Source organism: Rana temporaria, chromosome 3 (genome assembly GCF_905171775.1).
Source record: "Rana temporaria chromosome 3, aRanTem1.1, whole genome shotgun sequence".
NCBI classification, from domain to species: Eukaryota; Metazoa; Chordata; class Amphibia; order Anura; family Ranidae; genus Rana; species Rana temporaria.
In genome coordinates this window covers 277,252,871-277,275,867 of record NC_053491.1, presented here as the reverse complement: position 1 = coordinate 277,275,867, position 22,997 = coordinate 277,252,871, and the positions used below count along the sequence as shown (strand labels likewise).

General features: G+C 43.9%; 1 protein-coding gene across 1 annotated transcript in view; it reads right to left on the bottom strand.

Annotated features, from left to right (window-relative positions):
• RARS1 (arginyl-tRNA synthetase 1) overlaps window positions 1–22,997 on the bottom strand; it is a 165,360-nt gene that overhangs the window by 135,082 nt on the left and 7,281 nt on the right. The window contains exons 2-4 of the mRNA XM_040344670.1: window positions 22,344–22,478; window positions 12,618–12,806; window positions 4,313–4,421 (exon numbers count right to left, since the gene is read on the bottom strand). Coding sequence (XP_040200604.1) covers window positions 4,313–4,421; window positions 12,618–12,806; window positions 22,344–22,478 — 433 coding nt within the window. The remainder of the gene's footprint in view (window positions 1–4,312; window positions 4,422–12,617; window positions 12,807–22,343; window positions 22,479–22,997) is intronic.

Genomic DNA, 22,997 nt, shown 5'->3' with positions numbered 1-22,997 from the left:
GGGGGCAGACCTTCATGCGGAGGCAGGCTTGTCCTCAGGCTTGTTGGGCTTGCGGAACCAGGTGCGCTTTTGCCCTTCAGTGGACGCCTTAGCACCCTGGAAATGTTTTCCTGACGCACTTGGCGGGCGAAAAAAACGCTTGGGGGTAGTAAAAGAGGGTCCTTGCTTACGGTGAGGCTCCTTACCCTTCCCAGATTGTGGGAGCAGAGTGCTCTTACCGCCTGTGGCATCTTTTATGATGTCATCCAGGGACGCCCCAAAAAGCCGTTCACCCTTAAAGGGTAAGTCCACCAGGGCCTTCTTAGAGGACTGGTCCGCAGACCAACACTTTAGCCACACAAGGCGGCGCAGTACCACCGCGTAGGCGGAGGCCCTGGAGAGCAAGAGGAGCGTATCCAGGGCCGACTCACAGACAAATTTCAGGCCTTACACCAACTGGTCGGCCAGGTCCACAGAAATCTCAGAAGCATTCTGCGCCTCCAGCTCCTGCACCAGGGACTTAGCCCGTTCGGTGAGTGTCCGACACCAGAGCCCCGACCAAAACCGGTCTCACCGCTGACCCCACTACTGTGAATATGGAGCGGGCTACAGCCTCAGGTCTCCTATCTGCGGGGTCCTTAAATGCGGGAGCCCCTTCCACAGGCAACGTGGTGGCCTTGTTCAGCCTGGACACTGGAGGGTCCACTGACGGAGGAGATACCCACTTTTTTTTTACGAAATCCTCCTCAAAAGGGTAACGGACCGCAAAGAATTTTGGCACTCCAAAAACTTTCTGCGACGGTTCCCATTCCTTGTATAACAGTTTGTCCAGATATGGAACACAAGGAAACACTTTTGCGGTGCGGGGTGGCTTGCGGAACCCAAAAGGGACCGGCATGTCTGATGCCTCCGGCAAGTTTTTGAGTGTCCCGCACCGCAGTGACAAGAGCTCCAACAAATTCCTTATCATGCTTAGACCCTGAAGCAGAGTCATCCTCACTCTCCGTGTGGGCCAAGTCTGCATCATCTGACATGACAGAACCAGGGCCAGATGCAATAGCAGGGCCTGATTCCGTGTCAGAGACATCCCCAGAAGCAGGCGCAGGGAGGGGGCGCTTTTTACCCCCCTTCTGGCCACTTGCCGCTTCAATCCTGGCAACAAACGCCTCCAGGACTGCCGCCATAGCATCCATCGAGGCCGCAGGGGCACTAAGGGTTAACTCTGGCATGGTCAGGGTAGAAGCCTCTGGTTCAGACTCCATGCTGACCCACCTGTATATGCCACCTTAGTACTGCAAAAAAACGGGACCCACCGGCCACCCTCCCGGCTGTCACAGAGAGCAGGGCGCCCCCCAGGGGACTCACCAACCGAAAACAGGCTGTACTGCTGTGCAGAGCTGAGAGCGCTGTCTGTGCTGTGCCGTCCCTCAGGAAGAATGCTGCGGCTTGGCGCCGCTATTCCAGACACTAGAGGCCAAAACGTTTCCAAGATGGCCGCCGACATGCAGAAAAAACAGCATGCGGGCTACAGGAAAATGGCCGCCGACATATAGAACCGCGTCACCGGTAAAATGGCGGCCTTACACGTGTTTAAAAACACTGGTAACACACAGCAGACACTGTACAGCATACACAGCACATAGCACAATAAAAAAACAACAGCACAGCCCCCCGGCAGTAACAGAGCCCCCCCTCAGGTGGACCCCCCACCTCACAGCCGCCACCCAGAACGGGGAAGGAGGGAGAGGAAGGGAGAGAGGAAAGCAGGGCGGACCCTCAGTCGACCTCCACACGAATGCACCAGCCAAACACACCCTGCCGAGGCAAGGGGGTACACTACTTACCCATCCTGCGACCACCGGCTGGAGGCATTCCAGACAGACCCAACGTCCGCAGGTAGATACGGCATGGCTGTCGGCCCGGCACACTGTGACACAGCCATAGAGACCGGTCATATGTGTGCCCTGTAGCATATAGCTCACCAGCCGCCCCTGGAGCAACGGGGCATGTGGTGGACGGCCTAGCTAAAGGCCGGCACACGCTCAATGGCCGAACATGGGGGGACTACAAGGATCAAGATCCAGCCTGTCACCCAGTCAGCAGTTGATAGTAGATCCCAGGATCCACAAATGCAGGAAAAAATCAAATAAAAGCGAAAATCTCCAGAGTACATGGACTTCAGAAAGGCCATGTCTTCTCCTAACGCTAGGCAGAAAAAAAATGAAAAAGTAAACAAAGCAAATAATTGCACTAAAGGGAAAAAGTTATATAACTTACTACAAAAATTATGATAAATTATGTTAAATCAATAACTCCAGCTGCAACACCTACAAACACGTGATATACATGTAAACCAGAACAACAAAAAACAAAGCAATGGTTTGCGCTAGTATTATCACCTAGTGAGGTGTGTAATTATTTCGTAAATATATAAGTGACTACACCCTTAAATTCCTGAAGAAAAGGAAGTATGCAAAAATACATAAATGAATAAATAAATTTATTTAAGTGTCAATTTCCCAACCGGGCCAAAGCTGGCACACCCGGAACAATTACCAAAAAATATATATATATATATATATATATATATATATATATATATATATATATATATATATATATATATATATATATATATCCTGTATAGACCGGATCAATATCACACCAAAGGCGTTAACCTTGTGCAACCTTGTGAAAGCAATCTGCAAATACAATTAATGTGATATCAAGCAAATCACGACAATGAGCAAAGTGACAATTTTTAATCAGTGGTGGATTTCTACTTTTATATATATGCTTTTTCATCACTTATGTGGTCTTTGGGACTTTTTCATCCGATTCACAGACGTCCTATAACTATTATGTTTTTTTAAAATTAAAATTAAGACATGTCACTTTGCTTATTGTTGTGATTTGCTTGATATCACATTAATTATATTTGCAGATTGCACAAGGTTAACGCCTTTGGTGTGATATTGATCCTGTCTATACAGGATTTAAATATATATTAATTTATTTTTTGGTAATTGTTCCGGGTGTGTCAGCTTTGGCCTGGTTGGGACATTGACACTTAAATTAATTTATTTATTCATTTATGTCGAAAAAAACTGAGGCTGGATGTTCCAGAGAGTAGGATGTACCGGGGGACACGCCCCCTGGGAGGTGCTGTACTGAGAGAAGTGTTTTTAACACTTAAAGTGCTGTTTTTTCTGCCTAGTCTCTCCTAAGAGGAAGGTATATAAACCCCAAGGTCAATGCTGCTGTGTCCGTCCATGAACGGAAGAGAAATTAAGTTTTATGGATCTTCATTTGATGCACAAATCATGGTGAAGAAGGAAATGCATTAAAGTTGAATTTGAAAGTGACTTTTTGCATAATATTTGTATAAATATTTATTGTTTTTTGGCATTTTCACCTTGAACCTAGGTGAGTATGTACGTTTGTTACTATGAATTTCCATACTTCTCTTTTAAATGTGTATATTTGGAGTTCAAGGCCTTAAGCCTGGTATACGCATACCAAAGGCCAGTTTAGCAGGAACTAACAACCATCTTCTGTAGAATGGCCATGCAGGAAAACTTGCAGCCAATTTGACCTCCCTCCAAGTTACTTAACCACTTTTCACCTGTAGGACATCCTATACCGAGTTAAAGCTGCAGGCATCATCCTAGTATCCAAATTTTTTATGAGATTCTCTTTAATGTAGAAGTGATTCAAGTGGCTATACAGCTTTTTCAAGGCTCTCTTGGCCGATCGGGTAGCCCGGTAACGATGCGTCTGCTTCAGTTGAAATTTAGTCAGCAAATCCTTTGCTGGGGTATATGTGAATTCTGAAGGAAAGTTTGACATTTCTGTCCAGTTCATTTTGCCAGTTTATGCATTTAGTTTTTTTGTAGCTGTTCATTGTTTATATTTTTCAGGGTGTTTAATTATAATTTAGCTGGACCAAATTTGCCTATATTGGCTCCCTATATCTTTGTTTAGATGTGTCAATTCCTCCATCTCCGTTAACCTATTGATATGCGTTGGGCGCACCCCACGTGAACTTGTGGGCATGTCCGATGCTTGGGTCATGTGCTGCACCCTTCCATCCACTGGCCCCATACATTATTACCGTGTCCTGTGGTGTACGAGCTAGCAGGAGGAACCACAGTGTGAAGCATTGGACCAAAGATCTGACACAATCGCTTCGGAAAGGATTGCGTTTGGAACTGAGTCACAATATTTATGCACAATAAATTAAAGCAAGCCAGAGAAAAATTAGGAATGAGTTTGTCTTCACTAATGGGCTTACCAGAAATATATTAATTATGGTTACTTTCGACATGCCTACCTGGACCAGCTATATCAGTCTTCTCAATCAAGTCATTGGCAGGAAGGTTTTTAACAATTTTTTCAGCTGTTTCACGAGGGTTCACTTTTTGATTTCTTGCTTTCAAAATCTGAAACAAAATGTATAAAATAAGTAAAGATTACTGTACATATGAGAGTGCTAGTATACACACACATACATATAGTGAGGGGGAAAAAACTGTTTGATCCCTTGCTGATTTTGTACATTTGTCCACTGAGTTCTGGCTCCCAGGTGTCTTCTATACAGGTAACAAGCTGAGATTCTCAGCTTGTTACCTGTATAAAGGATACCTGTCCACAGAAGCAATAAGATTCCAATCTCTCCACCATGGCCAAGACCAAAGGGATCTCCAAGAATGTCAGGGACAAGATTGTAGACCTACACAAGGCTTGAATGGGCTACAAGACCATCGCCAAACAGTTTGGTGAGAGGGTGACAACAGTTGGTGCGATTTATTCGCAAATGGAAGAAACACAAAATCTCACCTCAGAGAGTTTCTACGATCATGGGAACAGTGAGGAATTGGCCCAGAACTACACGGGAGAATCTAGTCAATGATCTCAAGGCAGTTGGACACATGTCCACCTAGTGACTACAACTCTGCGAATATTGAAAAAGCTCAGGGAGAGGCAAGCAACAAACAAATGTCAGTGAGAAGACAGAGAATCCAGAGAGGGGGCAGACAGCCGCAGCCTTGTAACACCACTGGTGGCCAAAGCTGCCAAAACCTTGGGAACGTCAACCCAATAGAAGGGTAAAGCCACAAACTGGCCGCTCATTCAGTGTGAAAAATAGATAATGCTGATGCAGAGGGATTAGATAGAAAAGGTCCTGGACCGCCGCACTCCTTGAAACAATGATTTATTTAGCAAGTGAAGTTCAAAAAACAACCAAAAACAATGCAGTCAAAAAGAAGAAGTGAACAAAAGGAAAAGGATGGCTGACATGTTTCACATCGTAAGATGCTTACTCGTAGCTAGTAAACAATGCTGATGCAGAGGGAACATGGGCTAGGGACATGGAAATATGTCCACTGAGACCACAACTTCTGCTTGTGCCAGATAGGCCCAAACCAATCGGGCAGAATCCACCTGAAATTTCTGGATACAGGTGAAGGCATTGAGTGCTTTGGGATCCAGAATGGAGTAAACTGACATGTCTTTAATTCATACTGTGAACAGGTTTAAAACCTGGAGGTTGAAGTGGTCCACCATCCTATCTCAGCATCCACACCACCAATGAAAATAGTATAACGGGTTACATCCAGTTTGGCTGCATTGTTGTCAGGTATTAGGTTTCTCAAGTTTAAGAGTCAGGTTGTAATTCCTCTAAACTAAGAGGGGGAAGGTGCAGTAGAACCATGTGCAGCAGCTGAATCTCACAGGAATGCAAGTAAAACCAAATCTTCTCAATAAGGACAATTCAGAAAAACTATAGGATCACTTCTGGAACACTTATGACTAGGAAGGCCAACTAAAGTCTGGTCTAGAGGCAAGCAGACCAGAACAGATTCTATAAGCAGAGCATAGTGAGTCAGGCAGACCGTGAACCCACTTTCTGCTATCAGACATGTCAGAATAAAAGAACAGTCCAGAGACGATCACATGTGGTATACATTTATACTTATCCATCATGCCATACCATCAGGGAGGTGTGTGATTGGCCCCAAATGTTATCTGCAGCAGGACAACGACCCCAAACACACAGCCAATCTGATTAAGAACTATCCTCAGTGTAAAGAACAAGGAGTCCTGGAAGTGATGGTTTGGCTCCCACAGAGCCCTGATCTCAACATCAAGTCTGCCTAAATATTGATTTGATTTTCTCTTCTGTTCAATTACTTTCCATTGTGTTGATTGATAAAAAACAAAACAATTCACATTTCCATTTCTGAAAACAAATTCTTAATTTATAGCATTTTTCCAGACATCCATCCAAAATGTGTATAATTATATATAATCATGTTAACAATTGTACTTGTATACTTCCATCTTCCAAGCTACACTTGGTCGTCTGATCTTTTGCTGCATGCCTCTGTTCTGACTGTCCAGACCTGATCGGCTGGTACTAGCCACACTACCCTTCTACACTGTGTGTTGATGGTTTCTCAATCCCAGGTTCGATGTCACTGCTGACATAAGGTACTGCACTCATTTGTTCTGTCTGGCTGCAAGGCTGGGCTTTTCAAACTGAGAGACCCTCATCCCCAGAAATACTATGACGCTTGATAGTAGGTATGGTGCCAAATGACTGTCTGCTTGTTAGCCCTTGACCTCTGAACTGTCTGTTCTTCATCCTCTAACTCAGAGTTGGAGAACCTCTGGGTTAGTGTTGCCGATCATGCCCTGGGCAGCCATTCATCTCCAGATTCCTCCCCACTGCTGCTCTCCACCAAAATGGTGCACACTTGCTCTGCCATGTAAAGCTGATTTGAAAGGTAAAAATAAACTAAACTTAATTATGATATGATAAATGGATAACAAGTTTAAAAAAGTCACTTTTTTTTTAAAGGAAAGGGTTAATAATTAACAAGCTGTTAAGAAAAACCCCAAGCAAATGGAGATGAACAAGGTAAATGGGGCTTGTACAGTATCAACTACTGAACTAAATGTGCTAAACAATGTAAAAAAGGCTAAAGGGGGAATAAAAGTGGTTAAAAGAGAAGAATGTTATGAAGAGTGATCAGATGAATTGCAAAATTCCTCTTCGCCATGAAAATCAACCTAATCTAAAAAAAACTATTTTCACTGCATTTTAGCCCTGCCACAAAAAGACCAGCTGACATGTCAGTGATTCTCTCCTAACACAGGTGTCAGTGTTGATGAGAACAAGGCTGGAAATGACTCCAATGCTGATTGAGTTGGAATAACAGACTGGAAGCTTTAAAAGGAGGATGGTGCTTGAAATCATTGTTCTATCTCTATTAACCATGCTTACCTGCAAGAAAAAAGGTGCAGTCTTCATTGCTTTGCACAAAAAAGGGATTCACATGCAAAGATATTGCTGCTACTAAGATTGCACCTAAATCAACCATTTATCAGATTAAGAACTTCAAGGAGAAAGGTTCAATTGTAGCGAAGAGGACTTCAGGGCCAGCAAGTGCCAGGGCCATCTCCTACAGTTTATTCAGCTGTGTGAGGATGGCCTGTGTCAAGAAGGGCAGAAAAGAAGCAAGTTCTCTCCAGGAAAAACATTAGGGACAGATGGATATTTTACAAAAGGTACAGGGGTTGGAATGCTAAGGACTGGCATAAAGCCATTTTCTCTGATGAATCCCCTTCCAAATTGTTTGGAGCAATCCGGAAAAAACCTTGTCCGAAGAAGAAAAGGTGAGCGCTACCATCAGTCCTGTGTCATGCCAACAGTAAAGCATCCTGAGACCATTCATGTTTGGGGTTGCTTCTTAGCCAAAGGAATGGGCTCGCTCACACCTATGCCCTTTTTGCTGCATTTTGCAGAAACGCACTACAGTCAATTCAACATGGTTTCCTATAGATGTAGTTCACATCTGTGCGCTTTGCGGTGCTGCATTTTTTTTAAAAGGGTCATGGACTTTTTTTTCCACTGAAGATTGCGTTTTGCGTGTAATAGACTTCAATAGAGTCACACCAAGAACGCAAGTGTTGCATTTTTTATGCGTTTTTTACCTTTAAAAAACACTGTATATAGCTGCTTGCTAAGGAGCGAGCCACCTCGTCCTTAACAATCGATGAGTCATCAGCTGTCAGCGGGTTTCAGCTAAATGACCTTAGGTTCGCTCCCCTAATGCATTAAATCCAATCAGTGCTTAATCGTAGAGATTGCTACAATTAAGCACTGGTTGTTGAAGCTGATTAAAGGTGCAGACTCAAGGTGTAAGAATGCAGTGTATGCTGTCCAGCCTTAAACATGTTGGATTTTTGTGACAACAATGGTTTGCGGCTCATTGTTGGGATCAGGGGCAGGTCTATCAGCACAAGTCCAGTGTGGGTGGGAGGGGCTGGCATGTACAGGTAGAATATACCTAGGTCCCTGAGACGCCACTATCACTCTGAGAAAGAGGCGGAAGTTTGAAATGCCAGTAGCACCATCTAAGAGTTAAGGCTGTCACATGGAGGACTCTATACAGTGATTCAGGTGTTCCATCTTTGCAGTGTTGGCATGGTAAGCTTGTGTTCATTCCACTGGTCAGCACTTTTCTTCTCCCTTGGATGCCAGCTTTTACACAGGGAGGAAGACAGGACTGAATGCATGAATTCATGATGCAAATCCTACTCTGTGATGACAAATCCCAGCCGTTGTAAGGGCAATCTCTTGTGTTTTTTTGATTAGTAATATTTTTTCCCCCTTTTCTTTACTTTTTTGCTAAATGCACATAACAGGGGCAGATTTGTTTTTTTCCCTACTAGATTAAAAAAAAAAACTTATGTCAAGAAATAGCTGGTAAAAATACAAGTAAAATGACATGTAACATTTTAAAGAGTATATCCAGTTTTGTTGAGAAAACATTTCCCTCTGAGCCGGTTCACACTGGGGCGACTTGGGATCCGACTTGAAGTCGCCTCAAGTCGTCCCAAGTCGCGCTGTCGAGAAAGACAATGCAAGTGAATGGGAGCGGTGTTAATACACACGACTCGAGTCGCTACGACTTCAAAAGAAGTTCCTGTACTACTTCAATGCGACTTGTAGGCGATTTGTACCCATTGATTTCAATGGAAGTCGCCTCCAAGTCTGATCCAAGTCTGATCACTGTCTTAACTGAAGCGACTTTCCAGGAAGATAACATACATTTCTCAGGCAAACCTCTCCCTCCCCCTCCCTCCCCTAGAGCTGATTGTTGTTTGATTGGCCACTGGAAAGTCTCCTGTCCTGGAGACGACTTCAAGTCGTGTTTTAAATCGCCCCAGATCGCCTTGTGGTTCATGCTCAATCGTGTCGGAGTCGCCTCTGAAAGTCGCGCTGGAAGTCGTGTCGCCCTAGTGTGAACCGACTCTTAGGCCCCGTACACACGACCGGATCTATCCGCTGGGATTTATCCGCGGATCAGTTCCAGCGGATAGATCCCGTCGTGTGTAGGCCCGAGCGGACAATTTTCGGCGGACATTTGTCCAGCCGTCAGATTCCCAGCGGATAAAAATTTCTTAGCATGCTAAGAAATCTATCCGCTGGAATCCTGTCCCTCGGACTTATCCGGTCGTCTGTACAGACTCACCGCATAAGTCCGTCCGATCCCCATCCCTTTGCATGCGTCGGAATGATTCGACGCATGCGTGGAAGAATTTACCTTCCAGTGTCGCGCACGTCGCCGCGTCATCGGCGACGGCATGGACACGTCGCAAAACATGACCGCGGATGTTTTCCGCGCGGATTTTGATCTGATGGTGTGTACAAGCCATCAGATCAAAATCCGGAGGAGGAATGTCCGCTGGAAACGGTCCGGCGGACCGTTTCCAGCGGAAATCCTCTCGTCTGTATGAGGCCTAAGGGTGATCTATGTACATTCTAAGGATTTTAAAACTTTGTTGCAGATTCCTACCTTTTATTATTTTGAATAAATAGCTGTTTGGCAGAGTGAATGTGAATGGAAATGATCAATCAGCTGCTGCACTTGCGGGGTTCTAATGGAGACATGATCTGTAGGCTCATCCCACCAAAAATGTCATTCTTTGTTGCAGGGGGATGCCCTTGACTCCTTAGTGCAGACTTCTGGCAAAATCAGTAAGCCAAATCACACAAGCAGGAAAATAAATTTCTGGGCAGCATTCTCTGCAATATCTGTGTACAGAATGCCTCCAGGTTACCACAGTGCATTTTACAAAAAAATACAGTGCCGAAGATAGAAAAGGAAAGATCATTTAAAAAAATTATTAAATTACAATATGACCTGTGTCACAGTTGTATATGCTGTATTATTTTGCTAGTTTTTCTCCACGAAAGTAGAGTTTCCCTTCAATGAATAATGGGTTAAATTGTTTTTTTATTTTATGCCTGGGTTTCTTTTAAGTTTCAGATACGGAACAACGTTAATTGTACAGAACATAAGCTAATTAGATTTCACAATGACTTCTAGATAAAAAAAAACAAACAACTGCTGTGACAGCACAATGCTATTAACAAACAATGGCTACTGGACTGGCTTATAGACAATACATTTTTACTGTGCCGGCATGAGTGTGCACAGCATGTCTGGCATAGCCACTGGTTAGTTTCTGCAGTAATTTGCTTGTGTAAATCTGTGCATTGCCAATGTGTGTCAAAGCAACAAGTTAATTTCACAAGGTAATTCCCCATTATATCTGGGCATGGGGAAGAATGTCACATACTCCTCTTGCTGCCATATGTTGGGGATTTTAAACAAAGCCCTAGCTCTGTTTATTTTCCAGATCAAAACAAATTCTCATTGTTCCCGCTGGTGGATAAGAATCGGATGTGCGAAGGAGCAGCAAGTAAGCGTTGCAGCAGGGGTTGGCATTTAGATGAACCTTTGCTTTGCCCATATGGCCTCTCTCAATTTACACATAACTTGTACTTTCATGAGTGATATAAGGTGTCTGTCTGTTACATTGTGGCTTTAAAGCTTTTTAATGTTTCTACTACAAATGTACAAACTTGACTAGAGCTGTCTACCAAGTATTGAGCTGCTTTACAGGATAAAGAGCAATACAGGATAGAGAGTTGTATTCAATTAGCAAACACTACTATGTAAATGTGTAGTAGCGAAGGACATGTTAAAAAAAGGTGGCTGGAGTTGGACAAATGTGTTCAGAGGGCTGATTGTGATCAATCTAATGTATCTGGCAACAAACTTATGATATACTGCCACCAATAACCCCATTGTGACAAAAGCCTCAATGGTATTTAACCACTTCCTTACTGGGCACTTAAACCCCCCTCCTACCCAGAACAATTTTCAGCGCTGACGCACTTTGAATGACAATTGTGCGGTCATACAACACTGTACCCAAATGAAATTATCATTTTTTTTTCACACAAATATTTTCTTTTGGTGGTATTTAATCACCGCTGGGGTTTTTCATTTTTGCTAAAAACAAACAAAAAAAAAAAAAAAACATGGAAAATTTCTAAAAAATAAATAAAAGTTATGTTTCATATAAAATTTTGCAAACAGGTTATTTTTCTCCTTCATTGATATGCGCTGATGAGGCGGCACTGGTGGGCACTGATAGGCACAGATAAGGCGTCACTGATGGGGACAGATAAGGCGGCACTGATGGGGACAGATAAGGCAGCACTGGTAGGTGACACTGATGGGCACTGGTGGGTGGCACCGATGTGTGGTGCTGGTGGTCACTGGTAGGCAGCACTGTTGTGCAATGGCAGGTGGCACAGATGAGCATGGCCCCGGACTCCTTCCGATGTCCCGATGACAGCCGCAGGTGATTGGCTATTAGCATGAGGAGAAAAAATAGCCGATTACCGGCTCTGTTTACATCACATGATCATCTGTCATTGACTGACAGCTGATTATGTGGTAAGAGGTCGGGATCAATAACTGCCATCCCCTGTTTTATCAAGATATAAAGTACTGTGTGTGTCCATTTTTTAAACAGTCTAATCCTAAATACCTTTTCACACAGTACCTCTGTGCCGTCACGTGTCCTCCTCCACTCTCCTTCCCTGATCTAAGGAGAGTGGCGGGAGGGGCTGAGATTTCCCTCTGACGTCAGCTGGCCAGCAGAGGGAGGTCACGTGACCTCACATCGGTGCTCTGCAAAAAGGTATTGAGGAAAAACGGACACACTGTACTTAGTATATTAAAAAAATAGAGAGGGGATGCAAGTTATTTTTAAATGTTACTTATAAGCCACAGGGAATAGAGGTAGGAGGGGAGGGGGAGGAGATCAGCTCACACACACAGTCTTAGAAACGGACAGGCGGGGAGAGAGGAGGAAATGGAGAGACTTGGAGCAGAGAGCATGATGATGGAGACACGTAAACTGACCATGCCATGATTACTGTGGTCAGTACACAGAGGGGAACACAGGAACAGGCAGGACTAACCAGGTATTTTAGATCAAAGGAAAAGAAAATTACACTGCACAAGCACTATGCTCAGGCCTTAAAAAGGCACAGAAGCTTTTCTTTTTTTCCTTTTGGGGTTACAACCGCTTTAAGGGATGCCTGCACTTCTACCCAAAATCTACAGGTCGCACAATGTATGTTTATACAACACAAAAAAGACAAACAGGCTGTATTCTGACAGAATCACTTTAACCACAAAGTAAATGTGCAAATGAATTGAATACAAGAATGAAAAACTCAAAAGACCAGTAGATTGTTTTACCTGTGTAAGTGACATTGCGCTATTACACTGATAGTCACCAAATTTTGGCTGCTGGTTTGGAGTGACAGCCAAGGGGGCATTTTCCAATTCAGGAAATGCAGCATTAATCGCTCTTCCAAATATGTCTTGAAGTTGGGCATTGATGTTGATCATACTTTTCACTGACTTGTTTTTTTCTTCTTCAAGACTCTGTAAAAAATGTGAAAACATTTAGAGGAAGTTGTCCCGTGTCTTAAAAAATACAACAGAGAAGAACATTTCCCCAGTGAAAATACAACAAATGCACATTTAGAAAGGTTTAGTAATGGCAAACTACAAATTCTCCCCTTTCTTCACTGTGGCAATTTTGACTAAGAGCAGATTAATCAGTCTAGTTTTCCATCCTGGAACTCTGGGTCTGCCTCCTGGGATGTGACAGTGCACATCATCTGGGGGGGGGGGGGGGGGGCACTGGTGATGTAGCCTTCCCAGGATGCATCTGAGAGGCCCTGGCTACAGTGCCTTGAAAAAAGTATTCATACCACTTGAAATTTTCCACATTTTGTGATGTTACAACCAAAAACGTAAATGTATTTCATTGGAATTGTATGTGATAGACCAACACAAAGTGGCACATAATTGTGAAGTGGAAGGAAAATGTTAAATGGTTTTCATTTTTTTTTTTACAAATAAATATCTAAAAAGTGTGGTGTGCATTTGTATTCGGCCCCCTTTATTCTGATACCCCCAAATAAAACCTAGTGGAACCGATTGCCTTCAGAAGTCACCTAATTAGTAAATATCCACCTGTGTTTAACTTAATCTTAGTATAAATACAGCGGTTCTTTGAAGCCCTCAGAGCTTTGTCAGAGAACCTTAGTGAACAAACAGCATCATGAAGGCCAAGGAATACATCAGACAGGTCAGGGATAAAGTTGTGGAGAAGTTTAAAGCAGGGTTAGGTTATAATAAAAAAAATCCCAAGCTTTGAACATCTCACATAGCACTTGAACATTCATCATCCGAAAATGGAAAGAGTATGGCACAACTGCAACCATACCAAGACATGGCCGTTCACCTAAACTGACAGGCTGGGCAAGGAGAACATTCATCAGAGAAGCAGCTAAGAAGCCTATTTTAACTCTGAAGGAGATCCACAGTTCAGGCGGGAGAATCTGTCTACAGGACAACTATTATTCGTGCACTCCACAAATATGGTCTTTATAGAAGAGTGGCAATAAGAAAGATATTGGTGAAAGAAAGCCATAAGAAGTCCCATTTGCAGTTTGGAAAAGCCATGTGGGGGACACAACAAACATGTGGAAGAAGGTTCTCTGGTCAGATCAAAATGTTAGCGTTTTGCTTTTAGGCCAAAAAGTAACACTACACATCACCCTGAACACACCATCAACACCAGGGCCAGACTGGGAAAAAAACCCAGTCTCAGAAATAATTTTATACCAGCCCCATAGCATTATTATAACAGCCCAACTGCATAACATCGTTATTTTCTTGTTCACAAAAGGGAAACCATGCATTCCCTTCCCGACCGCCGCATGTACATATACGTCGGCAGAATGGCACGTACAGGCACATTGGCGTACCTGTACGTCCCTGCCTGGTCGGGGGTCCGATCCGGACCACCCCCGCGACTTGCGGCGGTCGGGTCCCCTCGGGGAGCGATCCGGGACGACGGCGCGGCTATTTGTTTATAGCCGCTCCGTCGCGATCGCTCCCCGGAGCTGAAGAACGGGGAGAGCGGTGTGTAAACACGGCTTCCCCGTGCTTCACTATGGCGCTGCATCGATCGAGTGATGCCTTATATAGGGAGACTTGATCGATGACGTCATTCCTACAGCCACACCCCCCTACAGTTGTAAACACACACACAGTGTACACCAAATCCTACAGCGCCACCTGTGGTTAACTCCCAAACTGCAACTGTCATTTTCACAATAAAGAATGCAATTTAAATGCATTTTTTGCTGTGAAAATGACAATGGTCCCAAAAATGTGTCAAAATTGTCCGAAGTGTCCGCCATAATGTCGCAGTCACGAAAAAAAATCGCTGATCGCCGCCATTAGTAGTAAAAAAAAAAAAAAAATTTATAAAAATGCAATAAAACTATCCCCTATTTTGTAAACGCTATAAATTTTGCGCGAACCAATCGATAAACGCTTATTACGATTTTTTTTACCAAAAATAGGTACAAGAATACGTATCGCCCTAAACTGAGGAAAAATTTTTTTTTATATATGTTTTTGGGGGATATTTATTACAGCAAAAAGTAAAAAATATTGCATTTTTTTCAAAATTGTCGCTCTATTTTTGTTTATAGCGCAAAAAATTAAAACCGCCAAGGTGATCAAATACCACCAAAAGAAAGCTCTATTTGTGGGGGAAAAAGGACGCCAATTTTGTTTGGGAGCCACGTCGCACGACCGCGCAATTGTCTGTTAAAGCGACGCAGTCCCAAACTGTAAAAAGACCTTGGGTCTTTAGGCAGCAATATGGTCCGGGGCTTAAGTGGTTAAACACATTTGAAGAGTGTATTATATATACCGTATATACTCGAGTATAAGCCGACCCGAATATAAGCCGAGGCACCTAATTTTACCACCAAAAAAATGGGAAAACTTATTGACTCAACTATAAGCCTATGGTGTCCATCTGCATGCCTCACTGTGCCCATGCCTCACTGTGCCCATGACTAGACTGACGTTTAACATGGGAGTCTATGGAAGGGGTGCCCGGATTTGAAAAATCGGTTCTCCCTGGCCATAGGTCCCCCGGACAGCAAACTTTGCACACTTGTAGAGGAAGAGTGGGGCTACATGTCTGCCAGGGGACCTACAGCCAGTACCGGGTCCCCAAAGCCCGGGAGATCAGGTGCAAAAAGGTGACTCGAGTATAAGCCGAGGGGGGCATTTTCAGCACAAAAAAGTGCTGAAAAACTCGGCTTATACTTGAGTTTTTACGGTAGATAAGAGAGAGATATGAAATTTACAAACAGCACCATTTTTTTTCTGTCAAAAATCATGCCATTTACTGACATAGCCACATTTTTTACTGACATTGTAAAAAAACAGGATTTTTCAAACAGTTTACCTGTAAAAATCCTTTTCTTGGAGTACACCACGGGACACAGAGCCAGTCATTACATAATGGGTTATGGGTCACCAGCTGTGATTGGACACTGGCACAACCAATTGAAGACAGTTCCCCTCCATATAACCCCTCCCATCAGGGAAGGTCCTCAGTTTTGTAGCAAGCAATAAGGTTCCCATAAGAAGAGGGGGGGCCTCTGTGTCCCGTGGTGTACTCCAAGAAAAGGATTTTACAGGTAAGCTGTTAGAAAAATCCTGTTTTCTTTATCGTATACCACGGGAATACTCATGTCCTTTCACCTCTATTTGATAGAATTTGAAAAATGTGTGGACTGAAGACCAAGTTGTAGCTTTACAGATATGAGTCATCGAAGCCTGGTGATGCACTGCCCATGAAGCACTTATCAGCCTGGAAGAGTGCGCCTTAACAGAAAAAGGAGGAGTCCTGTTCTCTAAACCGTAAGCTTGAATAATTACTTGTCGAATCCACCTAAAGATCGTGAATTTCGATGCCGCTTGGCTGCAGATACACCTTTACTGCTCTAAATAGATCTAGATAGTGCAATAACTTTTCCCCTGCTGTCTGCAGATGCGGGAAAAAAGGAGGGCAGAACAATGTCTTGATTTTATTAAAAAGCCGACACCAGCTTAGGTAAAAAGGCAGGATGGGGTCGTAGTACAATTTTGTCTTTGTGACAAATTAAATAAGGCTCTTTACAAGAAAGAGCTGCTAATTCAGATACTCTTCTAGCAAAAGAGATAGCAATCAAAAAGGCCAATTTCCTGCTTAAAAGAATTAAAGGAATATGGCGAATAGGTTCAAAAGGTTGCTTTTGCAACACTGACAATACCAAATTCAAATCCCATGGGCACAAGGGAGACTTGACTGGTGGATTTATCCGCAGTACCACCTGAATGAACGCCCGAACTAGGGAATGAGATGCCAGCGGTCTTTGAAAGAAGACTGATAGAGCCGATCTTTGACCCTTAAATGGTACTAAGGGCTAATTTCATATCCACTCCTAGCTGGCAAAAGGTGAGAATCCTACTTATGTCATACTTTTGAGGATTTAATTTCTTAGTTTCACACCATGAAACATATGCTTTCCAGACTCTGTAGTAGATAAGCCTGGAGGCTGGCTTTCTAGTATTAATAAGTGTAGAAAGAACTGGGCCCAAGATCCCTCGTTTCTTTAAAATGTGGGTCTCAGTAGCCAAACCGTCAAATTTAGCTTTTGTAAGGAAGGATGGAACACTGGACCTTGCGACAGCAGGTCGTGGCAAAGTGGAAGCTTCCAATGTTTTCTTACCGCCATCTTCATGATTTTGGCGTACCAGGGCCTTCTGGGCCAATTTGGGGCCACTAGGATTACTGCAATTCCTTCCTTCTTGATCCTGCAAAGTAGCCTTTGTAAGAGAGCGATCGGAGGAAATGCATTGATCAGTGAAAACTGATTCCACGGAATTATTAGAGCATCCGTTCCGTAGGCTAGAGGATCTCTCGTCCTGGACACAAAGTTGTCCAACTTCTTGTTGAACCTGGAAGCTAGCAGGTCTACATCCGGTGTCCCCTATCTCTGGCATATGGCTTGAAAGACATCGGGGTGGAGAGACCACTCTCCTGGTGATAGCTGCTGGTGACTCAGATAGTCCACTTGCCAGTTTTCTACACCTGGGATGAAGATTGCCGAGAGGCAAAGAACATGATCTTCTGCCCAAGCCAGAATCCAATTCACCTCCTTCTGAGCACCCTGGCTGTGGGCGCCTCCTTGGTGATTGATGTAGGCTACTGCGGTAGCGTTGTCGGATTGAATCCGAATAGGGTGGCCCTGGAACCTGTATGTCCAAGTTCTGAGGGCTAGATATACTGCCCTAATCTCCAGTATGTTGATGGGCAGGCTCCCTTCGATCTTGGCCCAGATTCCATGGGCTGAAGCTTCTTCTAACATTGCACCCCAGCCTGGGCTGAAGCTTCTTCTAACACTGCACCCCAGTCCAACAGGCTAGCATCTGTAGACACCACCTTCCAGGTGACTGGGAGAAAGGATCTTCCTTTCAGCAAGTTTTTGGTCTTTAGCCACCAACTGAAGCTTCAAGACTGCTTTGAAGTAGTCTTGAATGAAACTGGGTGTAAGGGGCAGCCTCAAATGAGACCACCATCTTTCCTAATAGCCTCATGCAAAGGCGAATAGACGGCCCTTTCTTTGCCCTGAACTTGTGGATCTGGTTTTGAGAGACTGTATCTTTGGCTCTGGCAGGAATACCCTGCTCTGGGCTGTATCTATGATCATGCCCAGATACTCTACCATTCTTTGGGCTTGTAGAGACAATTTTTGTAGGTTAATAATCCATTCTAAATGCTCCAGGTACTTTACCGTAGTGAGCACAGCATGATCTAATCCTGCCACTGACTGATCCATCACAAGTAGGTCGTCTAGATAGGCTGTTACCGCTATGCCCTGTGTCCTCAGATTTGCCAACAGAGGAGCTAGCACCTTTGTAAAGACTCTGGGTGCGGTAGCCACACCAAAGGGCAGGGCCACAAATTGGAAGTGGCGATGTTCTACCGCAAACCTTAGGGATCTTTGGTGAGCGGGATGGATAGGCACATGTAAATATGCATCCTTGATGCTTAGACACCATGTGGACGCCTGTGGTCACCACCTTGTAGGGTGGCGACCACAGATTGAATAGTTTCCAATTTGGAAATGGCGAATGTTCAGAAACCGATTAGAGATCTTAGATCCAGGATGGGTCTGATGTCTCCATTTGGTTTTGGAATCACAAAGATTTGAATAAAAACCTGAACCTTGCTACTTTAGGGGTACTTCTGTGACCACCCCTTGAGACAGCAAGTGATTCAATCCTTTGAGGAAGGATCCTGTTTTTAGTGGATCTTTGGAGAGCCTTGAACTTTGAAACTGAGATGGGATCTCTCGAAATTCTATTTTGTATCCTAGGGATACTGTGGATACTACCCACTTGTCCTGGATTTCCATCTGCCATACTGCTGAAAACTGACAAAGCCATCCCCCCACTAGGTCAAGTGGGGGTGCCTCTTCACAAAGAGGCTTTGGGGTTCTAGTTGTCAGCTCTTGAACCCCATGGCTTCTTGTTCTACTGAGCCTGATTTTCTTGGCCTTTGTGGCTGGCAGAAAATGCCGTCGCCACTGGCTGGAGGCAGGTCTTCCAGGAACTGGAGAAAGAGAACGTTTAAAACAAGGTTCGCTTGTTTTTCTTTTTCTCTGGTAAAAGAGTGGTTTTACCGCTCGATATCTTTTGGATACATTTTTCCAGATCCTCCCCTAAGAGGCGTTTACCATGGAAGGGAAAACTGGCCAAAAGTTTTTTGCATGGAGCTTCTGCTGACCAATGCTTTAGCCAAATAATTCTGCGCATATGCACCAGCTGGAGTGTGAGGCGAGATGCTTTCTGAACAGAAACTCTAATGGCATCCACTGTAAAACATAAGGCTTTAGGCAAATTTTACAAAATTTTGGCTTGTTTCGGAGGCAGATCCTTCAGCCCTTGCTTTACCTGTTGCTTGATGACCTGACAAATCCCCACTGCTGCTACAGCAGGTTGGGTAACAACCGGCCACAATAAATGAGGATTTTAGTAAAGATTCCAATTTCTTTTCAGAAGAATCTTTAAACATTTGTACATTATCCACCGGACAAGTCAGGGTTTATTTATATAAGAAATAGCTGCGTCTACAGAAGGCAGGCTCCATTTCTTGGAAAACGTCTCCTCCATAGGATAAAGAATGTCAAACTTTTTAGGAGGTGAAAACGCTTATCTGGGTGTTGCCAGTCTGCGTACATTAGCCATTCTAGTAGCGGATGAACCATAAAAGAGCATGCACCTGCGACTTCAGAAACTGGGATGGAGAGAAAGGCTCCTCTGATATCCCACAGAAGGAGATCTGCCTCGCTTTTTGTCCTTTTTCAAGGACTTGGGGCGATTAATGTAGCGATTCTCCCTTCTAAATTGTCTAGGGCTACTGCCAAAGTGTCTTCAGTGTCATATGCAGGCCCAGGCCTCACCGGGGAAGCCGCTATTCCTGATAGCGGCAATGGCTCATCCTGTGCAGGTGTGGAAGGTACCAAGCCAGCATTGGTAGAGCCTTCTGTCTCAAGCGGCAATGCTTTTTTATTTGTCCTGGTCATACAGCTTGAGCAAAGCCAAGGTACCCCAAAGCATATACTGTGCTCAGTTTAGCAATCTACATAAAGTATGCAACTTTAAACACACAGTTTCAATGCACAAGTGAGTGTCTCTCTTGGTAGTGCATCAGCCCAACCACATGGAGTCTTACGTGTCCCCTGTAATGCTGCCGAGTCCATTCAAAGAGTGAGCTTGCTGGCATGAATTAGTCCTTCATGGCGTCTTTCGTATTTGGCACGCTTGCTGGCGGACCCTCCCCCCCGCGCGTAACCTGGGGCAGTGGCGGTGGTCTCAGGGGTGAGGGAAGCTCTCTCCTTATGGCCGTACATTTTTTAGTAACGTACCTGCCATTAATGGCATTCCTGCTTGTCCAGCACTTTCCCAAGTGCTATGAGAGGAGGCGGAGGGAGACACTGAAGCCGGGCTCTGCAGGAGAGGAGGAAATAGTGTGCTTGTCCAGAGGAACTGACACTTACACAGAGCATGGTGAGTTTAAAACTCTTTACTCCCCCCAGTGGCGGCTTTGGAAAAGACACTCACAAAAACATATAGGAAAGGTTCTTACGCTCTGTTTAGGACTCTGACATCTTGCCACGCCACAGGTTTTTCTGCTGAAATCAGACAGAACCAATATTCACCCCTCATGGCGGGCTTTGTGTGCCAACCTTCAGGGATAGGGGTTCCTATTTAAAGGATACCTCTCCCCTGGGCCTTGAAAAAGACTCTTACCAGGACTTTAGCGAAGTAGCGAAAGTGATGGCTCCCAGAGCCCAGTCCTCCGCAGAGAGACATTACAGGCGATGCCTCGTGCCTGAGGCCAAGATCCCATCCAATTTTAGCTTAAAGGGGTTGTAAAGACAAAAATATTTTCCTCTTAAATTAAAGTCTGACAGTAGCTGATAAAGTAAAAAGTAATGTTTTGCATTATAACTAGTTTGGTACTTGTTGAAATCGAGCTGTTTTATTCACCTCCGTCACTCCTGAATCATTATTCTCACTGACTTCCTGGTTTGCGGTGCGCATTCATTCTTGCTACATCACGGCCTAATGGGAACTACAGTTCCCATTAGGCTTAGCCTCCATGCCTGTGAGGGATAAGAGAGCATCTTCACGCAGGGCTGTAGCCATAGGGAGGGGGTGAGAACATTCTGCTTTCCACCATGCAAAACAGCTCAGATGCTGGTGGAAAGCAAGAAGAGGAGAGACAGGAAATGGTATTTTCAAACTTGGATTACTGTATTTTGGAGGTCAAAAGGAAAAACGAGGTAAGTGATATTTAAATGCTCTAGCTTACAGCAATCAATTGATCTAATAAAAAACGAACCTTTAGTGTTCCTTTAATCTTTAGGCATCTTGGATGGGTCCGAAGCATAGTTCTTTTTACCCCCAGAGGTTCTCTTTGGCAGAGCTTTCCTCTTAGCATCCTATCGCGTCCAACACCTTTAGACACTGGCGGAAAAACTGGGGTACTTCCCTGATGGGAGGGGTTATATGGAGGGGAACTGTCTTCAATTGGTTGTGCCAATGTCCAATCACCGCTGGTAACCCTTAACCCATTCTGTAATGACTGGCTCTGTGTCCCGTGGTGTACGATAAAGAAATAGTGGATAAATGGCCGTTTTCAGTTCAAATAATAATATTTAAGCTATAAACATGTAACTAAAGATATTCGCAATGTATTTAAGTAAAAAAAAAGTCAAAAAATGTATTTCTCCATTTACATGAAGGTCAGATTAATATAACCCAGCCAGCACAGAGATCCCTAATAAATATCAGAGTCTGCAGGATTCCCCCTTACAGTGCAATGGAACTATAAGGGAAAGGGGGAAATTGAAGATCATCATCTAAGGGGGAACTCTGATATAAAAGGGTGGCTCTGGTCACCAGAGACCCCTCCCTTATATCAGAGTCCACTGCATTCCCCTTTACATCATAGTTTCCACTTACATCAGGGTCGGCAGTATTGCCCTTTACAGAGTTTGCAGGGTTCCCCCTTGCACTGTAAGGTGGAATCCTGCAGATTCTGATGTAAAGGGGAACTCTGGGAATGTGGGGAGGAGACCACCTTCCGCAGAAAGAAAACAATAAGGTAAGGTGGGTTACTAATATAAAGGGGAAATTTTTAGATCAGTGCCCCCTTACATTATTGTATTCACTCCCCCTTACCTCAATGACTCCCCCTCAGACTGGCCTGGCTACACTGTCACTGACCTCCTCTCAGATGCACCGTGCAGGGCTCAGTCAGTTGGCTCCAGCTTCATGGCTCTGGTTTCATTTAACTTTCACTCTCATGAAAAGCTATTTGTCATGAGAAACGCGAAAAGGTAACAGCTGACTACCTCCCACAGCCATTTTTAAACAATGTTACTTATATGAAAAAGAAAATGGCAAATATATATACGCCGCTGTACATCAGGTGAAACAGTTCCAACAGACTCTCCCTAGAAAAAAAATGAATAAATATCAACATACCTTGCGCAGAATGTTCAAACGGTACTTCAGCTTAGCGTTTTCTTCCCTCAAGGTCTCTAAGTTAGGAGAGTTTCCCACAAATGCAAAGTTTCTGAGCAGCTCTATCTCGGCAGCCAGAGACTTGATCTCTGTTTCCTAGTAAATTAAGACACAAAACTAAAGTAATCAGGAGCTAAAATGTAATGCACCACATCAAAATGAATACAATAAGAGAAGAAAAATAAATGACATGTTCACTGCTTCAGCAGCTTTATAAATGTAACAGAGCAAAACTGGAATCCTATTCTCCATTCTAAAAGTGAAACTGGTAAAGGATCATATTTGTGTTAAAAAAACACATCTGCAAAAGCCTTTATTTAACCACATTGGAGGAAAAAATCAACAATGGCTGGGGCATGTGGAAAAGTGCTTGTTTCTAAAATGAATACATTCCTACATAAAGGGCACTAAATGAATAAACCTAAATGCAAACAGAATATAGATGTTTTGCGTGGATTTGTCATTTGTGTAAGTTTACAATATTAAGGAGGAAGTAAACCCTCTTAAAAAAAAAAACAAAAAACCTGCAAGAAAAGGGCATAATGAGCTAGTATGCAAAGCATACTAGCTCATTATGTATTACTTACCTGAGATCAAAGCCCCCGCAGCGGTGCT